The sequence below is a fragment of the Littorina saxatilis genome, linkage group LG12 (assembly GCF_037325665.1).
Source record: "Littorina saxatilis isolate snail1 linkage group LG12, US_GU_Lsax_2.0, whole genome shotgun sequence".
Lineage (NCBI taxonomy): Eukaryota > Metazoa > Mollusca > Gastropoda > Littorinimorpha > Littorinidae > Littorina > Littorina saxatilis.
The window spans coordinates 33,291,424-33,298,706 of NC_090256.1; the positions used below are offsets into that span (position 1 = coordinate 33,291,424).

General features: G+C 41.5%; 1 protein-coding gene across 1 annotated transcript in view; it reads right to left on the reverse strand.

Annotated features, from left to right (window-relative positions):
* The window catches only part of LOC138981789 (fibronectin type 3 and ankyrin repeat domains protein 1-like), an 85,562-nt gene extending 78,614 nt beyond the window's left edge, over positions 1 to 6,948 (reverse strand). Inside the window, exon 1 of the mRNA XM_070354870.1 lies at positions 6,754 to 6,948. Coding sequence (XP_070210971.1) covers positions 6,754 to 6,760 — 7 coding nt within the window. The 5' untranslated portion in view covers positions 6,761 to 6,948. The remainder of the gene's footprint in view (positions 1 to 6,753) is intronic.
* Positions 6,949 to 7,283: the final 335 nt, after the last annotated feature.

The following is a 7,283-nucleotide window of genomic DNA, read 5'->3' on the forward strand; positions in this document are numbered from 1 at the left end:
TTATCAGCATGAAACAAAAAGCGGTCCATAATAGGAGCCCTTCCCCTACCTGTGCGTCCCAAGGACAGATTGTAAGAAAAGCTGTAGCCTTAAATCTTACTCCTTGTTAAATAAAGTTCAATTCAATTCCCTCCCTCCCTCCCTCTCTCTTTCTCTCCCTCCCTCTCTCCCTCCCTCACACCCTCCCCTCCCCTCCCGCCTGGCTGCTTCATGTGGAGAGTGCCATTTTTTTGGTGAATAAATTTCGCAAGAGACATTGGAGCGAGTTACAAAATTGATTCAGCAACACTAAACAAGACAAGAGGCGAAGCCTTCAAGGCTCACGTAAGAAATAGACAAACAGTAACACAAACTCAATCACTCCGTCACACATACACACCCACACACACAGTAAGCTTAGGTGACACTGTGCAAGAAAGAGAGACACTAGATCTAGATCTGTCTGTCTGCATGTAGCCTACTTACACTAGGACACGACTGCCAAATAGTCTCGGCCCGCTCAAAATAACAATGACCGAGACCACACACACCACGCGAGAGAGAAATAAAAGACTACAGGGAGGCATGCCGTCATGATGCATTAATTGACGTCAAACACTTTTGACCGTGACGTAATCTTATGCGAGCTTTATCCATGGTCTTGGATAACCACTCACACATAGACTCGGAAATGTTAAAGTTTCTACCACAGACATACACACACACACACACACACACACACACACACACACACACACACGCACGCACAAACGCACAGACAGACAAAGTTACGATCGCATAGGCTACACTTCGTGAGCCAAAAAGCAAATGCTTTATTATAGTTTATACGACACCCCGTCGTCATGTCCCATTAAAGTGGACAACCCCCCCCCCTCCCCCCTCCCCCCCTCCCCCCCTCCCCCCCCCCCCCCCCCCTCCCCCCCCTAGTAGAAAGACAAAAACACAATCATAATTTTTGTTTTGTTTTGACCCAGTGGCAGTTCCATCCAAGTTGACACGACTTGGGCTGGCCAAGACAAAACAATGTGTACTAAGACACTTGAGTGACATCATTTCCGACACAATGACATCATAGAATGATGTCATCACCACTTGTCTAGACTAAATTACCCGAACAGATACTCGTCACGAGCGGGTCGGGATCAAAGTGGGCGGGGCCTGTGCGCTCTCAAGACTACATGAAACTAGTACAGTGTAGTTGAAAGTACTACTGTAGCCTACTAGTTCCAACCGAACACGACCCCACTGTGACCCCAAACTTGGACGATGGTCGACCAAACTGGGGTCATGTCGGGAGATTATCAGAAGTGTGCAAAGTTTAAAAGCTCTAGCTTTAAAAACATTCGATATAACCTCAACGTTTAATTTTTTTTTTTTGACACGACTGCTCATTCCTAAGACTCTGATTATTATTTTGAACCAGAACAGTATGAAAATCATAACACCGACGCCACGTATAATTGACCTTTTCATATCAAGCCTTCTTTATTCAGGTGCGGTCCTGTGGAACTCACTGCCAATTTTTCTTAAACATAAAACAAACACTCACAGCTTCAAAGAACATTACATGCACACATTATGCAAAATAACAAGTGATGAATGTGTTCATCAATTCATTCAAACTTACTGACAATTTAATCAAAATGCTGTGAAGTATTTTTCATCTTTTTATCTTATTGTACAGTTATAATAAGGCAAAAAAAAAAATTGTCTGTTTCTGGTCACCCGACCGACCCTAAATTTCGGCGCCGACCCTAAACTTTTTTTTTCCAAACTCAAATTTTTTTAATTTTTTTTGGTGGTAAAGGACAGGGTGAGAAAATGAACAACAAAAACGTGTGAAAACGAAAGTCCGCTGACGATTTGTAAATGTGTTGAGTGTCTTGTCTCTATGTATAGTGAATCCAGTCTCTTTGTGCGATTTTTAAAGTTAGTTTTATTGGTCTACATTTGGGGGTAAAAAAAAAATAAAAAAATAAAAAAAATCCCCGACCTACCGACCCTATTTTTTTTTAGCCATGTTACCAGAAAGAGACAGTTTTTTTTCTGGCCTAATGTAAAGTTTGCTCTAATACTAATAGTTCTTTGATTATATTTTTTCTGTTCTAGTTGACCCTGTCTTAGGGCGAGGGCTGGATGAAAAAAAACAAGTCGCGTAAGGCGAAAATACAATATTTAGTCAAGTAGCTGTCGAACTCACAGAATGAAACTGAACGCAATGCCATTTTACTCGTAGCATCGTCAGGCCACCGCTCATGGCAAAGGCAGTGAAATTGACAAGAAGAGCGGGGTAGTAGTTGCGCTAAGAAGGATAGCACGCTTTTCTGTACCTCTCTTTGTTTTAACTTTCTGAGCGTGTTTTTAATCCAAACATATCATATCTATATGTTTTTGGAATCAGGAACCGACAAGGAATAAGATGAAAGTGTTTTTAAATTGATTTGGACAATTTAATTTTGATAATAATTTTTATATATATTTAATTTTCAGAGCTTGTTTTTAATCCGAATATAACATATTTATATGTTTTTAGAATCAGCAAATGATGGAGTATCTATACACATCTGATCGAAAATCAGAAATTATCCATTGCAGACTGAGATTGAGGATCAGCAATCTAAATAGTGATCTATTTGACAGACATTTAATTCCCGACCCGTCATGCACTTGTGGTTATCCTGTTGAAAATGCGGAGCACTATATTTTTCATTGCCCCTTATCTCTTCAAATACGTGAAGTCACCTTGTCAACACTGCCCAACTATGATTTGCTAACCGCTGATGATTTTCTGTATGGCAATAGAGACAAGTCAGACAGCGAAAATGCATTGATATTTGACCAGTTATTCAGGTTTATCTTATTAAGCAAACGTTTTGAATAATGAATGCATTTATCTCATCCACCATGTGCAGTACTGTTTACATTTCTTTGTTCTGGTAGTATTCTATTTTCAACCATGTGGAAGTCATTGTATGCGTGTGTGTGCGAGTGAGTGTGCGAGCGCGTGTGAGTACTGTTGTTAGTTTAGCATTGGTTTTTTTGTTTGTTGTTTTTTGTTGGTTTTGTTTTCACTTTTATTGTTACATGTTTGTCTACCATAATTTACCATTATTATTTTGACATTATATCAAATTTGTTATATTAAAATCGTCCGCCAAATTTCATTTGCTTTTAAGAGTACGCTCATAAGCTTAGCTTGTTGTGCTCCATGTTCCTTATTTCATGTATGCGGCAATATTACCAATGGAATTTACTGAATAAACTTGTTTAAACCAAATGATGGAGAATAGGATAAACGTAAATTTGGATCGTTTTATAAATTTTTATTTTTTTTTACAATTTTCAGATTTTTAATGACCAAAGTCATTAATTAATTTTTAAGCTACCAAGCTGAAATGCAATACCGAAGTCCGGGCTTCGTCGAAGATTACTTGACCAAAATTTCAACCAATTTGGTTGAAAAATGAGGGCGTGACAGTGCCGCCTCAACTTTCACGAAAAGCCGGATATGACGTCATCAAAGACATTTATCAAAAAAATGAAAAAAACGTATGGGGATTTCATACCCAGGAACTCTCATGTCAAATTTCATAAAGATCGGTCCAGTAGTTTAGTCTGAATCGCTCTACATACACACACACACAGACACACAGACACACACACGCACACACGCACACACGCACATACACCACGACCCTCGTTTCGATTCCCCCTCGATGTTAAAATATTTAGTCAAAACTTGACTAAATATAAAAATGAAATAGGACCTTTTTTTCCTCGCAACAAAACGTGCACTAACAGCATGGTTTTGTCTGCTTGGAGAGACACATCGTAGCAAATCAAACTACTGTAAATTAAAAAGTACTGACATTTTCCCGATCAAATGAAAGCATAATCGGACAATGACCTCTTTGTGACAAAAACAATAGGACATATGTCTTCTTGCATCAAAAATGTATTGGACATTTGGAAAATATACTCACGGAATAAAATAACTTAACATGTTTTAAAATTTAATATCTCAAAATCGGAAAAAGTTGCAGGAGAGCGGGGTGGTACGATCATAGAACCATCAATTCCTGAGAAGAGGAAAAAAACCGGAATGTTCTCGGTTGCTTAGTTTTTTCACAATTGGTTCTCAAAGACGCATGGTGTCATTTTGGAGTTTACTAGAATGACGCCTAAGCTTGCCGACGCTGCCGACAGCCAGTGCACGCTGTGTGTGCTGTAAACAGGTAGGCCTGCACTCTTTGACTCTCGGGGCACGTCTACCTGTACTTGAAACCTGCAAAAGATCTGCTGCTGATCCACGAATATTGCATGAACGTACTGCCTTTGGTTTGTCCGTTTGTTTGTGAGTGAGAACAACTCACTAAAATGTTTCTTTCTCTTTGCCCAAAACTGTCCACTCTGTCTTTCTCTTTCACCATGCCACGAACGTGTGTGAACGATAGACTCGTCGCAATAGGGATGTTGAGAGGAGGGATGACTTATACTGATGTTGCTAGGAGATTCGGAGTGACCAGGCAATCAGTTGCCTTGTGGCGAAGAAGGTACCAACAAAACAACGGTAACGTTCGAGACCTGCCTCGCCAAGGACGGCCCCGTGTCACCAATCCTCAGCAAGACCGCTTCTTTAGGGTGCAGCATCTGCGTAATCGATTCCACCCGGCTACTGTGAAATGAAATTTGTTTTGTTAATAAACGTATTGAGGCTAACCTTCACTGCTCCTGTGTAATTTAATTGCGGCTGCGATCGATCAACCAGTGCACGCACAGCGCTGTCAAACACACAGTGCTAAGTTTGTAAACTCCAAAATGACACCATGCGTCTTTGAGCTCAAATTGCAAAAAAGCGGAACAAGCCAGACTATTCCGGTTTTTTGCCAATAATGAGCAATTGAACAAGCTTTAAGTTGGTACAAAAATCACTCCGGTAACTTTTTCCGATTTTGAGATATCAAATTTTAAACAATGTTAAGTTATTTTATTCCGTGAGTATATATCCGTGTATGTCCGATGTCCGACGTGGATGTGAGCCCCTGGTGTGTGTGTGTCCGCGATGCACGCCCAAGGTTCTCGATGGATCTGCTTCAAATTTGGTGGACATATTCAGGTAGACCCCGGACACAACCTGGTCGATGAGAATTTTCAACACGTGCTCTCAGCGCGCAGCGCTGAACCGATTTTGGTTTTTCTGTTCATCTTCCCAGATCCATCCAGTAACTCTTCCTTATCTTCTCCAGTGTTTTGCGTTTATCTCCCTTCCTTCGTGTGGCGTCAATCCATATTCCCGTTACTATTTTTACAAGGTCACTGTCCACAACGCTTTCATCCCGGCGAAGCCGGATATTACCGTTACTATTTTTAGAAGGTCACTGTCCACAACGTATTCCTCTATTCGGCTCTACTTCTTCCCGGCGAAGCCGGTACCCGGCGAAGCGGGTAATCATCTAGTGCTATATAGAACTCAATGGTCATACATGTATATCATAGGGGATAGGGGGGATACAGCAACCTATTCAACTGGAACCTGACTTTCGTTTACGACCAGTAATCCGAGACGTGTTGACACCGACCGGGGGAGGTTGTTCACTGGGCGAGTGTAGTAAACAAATCCGGGTACATGGAAGATCGGGTAGCGCCTGTTCAAACGGGTGTAAAACGGGTGCAAGAGCTATCAGTGTCGTGCGCTAGGGGCAACTGTACCAACAGCACCGAAACACGGAGGGTGTTGTTGTTGAGACAAAACGAAAATATGTACAGTAGCATGCTTTTGTTAAATAAAACTTGATAGAGTCTTCTCTGTAATTTCTCTATCGTGATAATTCATAGTTTTTCTCTTTGAGCTGTCCGATTGTTTACCTATTTTCGGTGCTCGCACAAAAAGATAGCGTACGTTACACATCTTTCTTTCTTTACTTTATTTGGTGTTTAACGTCGTTTTCAACCACGAAGGTTCGCGACGGGAAAAGGGGGGGGGAGATGGGATAGAGCCACTTGTCAATTGTTTCTTGTTCACAAAAGCACTAATCAAAAATTTACGTTTTGACCCTATCAGACAAACTGACTGTTTCAGATCAAAGTAGCACATAGGCTAACATGTGCAGTAACTTGACACAGATCTGTGTGTCAACATGTCAGTGTTGGTAATGTTGAACATTTTTAGTGTCATTTTGTAATAAACTATAAAGGTTTATTTCTGACGAAGTCAGCTGAGAGAGACAGACAGACAGCGAGACAGAGAGAGAGAGAGAGAGAGAGAGAGAGAGAGAGAGAGAGAGAGAGAGAGAGAGAGAGAGAGAGAGAGAGAGAGAGAGAGAGAGAGAGAGAGAGAGATCGCCTGGTAATGGATCTGAGCACTCAGTACCTGTCAAACTGTATGCAATAAGACTACTGAGCTAACTGTAGTTCCCTTGTTCAGTTTCTCACCGAATCAATATCAGAGCCTGTCTGCCGGAGTGAATACTGCAATATTAATACGGCGGTGCAAACCTACCCTTACCGCAGGTCGACCGCATGGCATTGTCCTTGTTCGGAAAACAGGCTAGATTCACATGTAAACTTATGAAAAGTCGACATGCAGATCGAATCAGTCACACTCACAGAAGAGAGAGAGAGAGACTGGGTCAGTATAGAGAAGAGCATCGGTTGTAAATTGATGAATGAAATGCGCAAAATCACGATACGAAAATGGATGCAAATCGCTGGCACTAACGCAACACTACGTCTAAAAACTCAAAATCAACTTACCGCACATTTTGGCACAGCCAGTACTCAAATCCACTGAAAAAACTGCGAGCCGTCTGACACTGAATCGCGTCAAGCGCGGTATGCTCTCAGCTGGTCGTCTGTGAGGCAAAAGCCTCGTTTTCGGTTTTAGAGAAGTCGGCGACTTCCTCTGGCTTCGCGCTGGCTCAGTGGCGAGTCTACAGAAACACGTGTTCGCTCTTCGGAATGGTACCGTGACGACTCTGTTATTGATATGCTGATGAATAGAGAGGGACATATGCGTATATTTTGAAAGAGCTGTTTAAAACTCTTATGTCCCGTGACTCACTTCTTGGCTTTGTAAGAAACGATGAAAGAAAAAATGATACAACCATGAATAAACTAATCAGTGCACCTGTGCCGTTGACACTGATTTGAGCCTACAGCCAGGCACAGACAGACACTGAGACACGAATACAAATTGTGGCGCTATAAAATAAAATAAGATAGACGGACAGAACGGACCAAACAGAAAGACAACTCATTTGGCCTGAGGAGATAAGTGTGTTTGT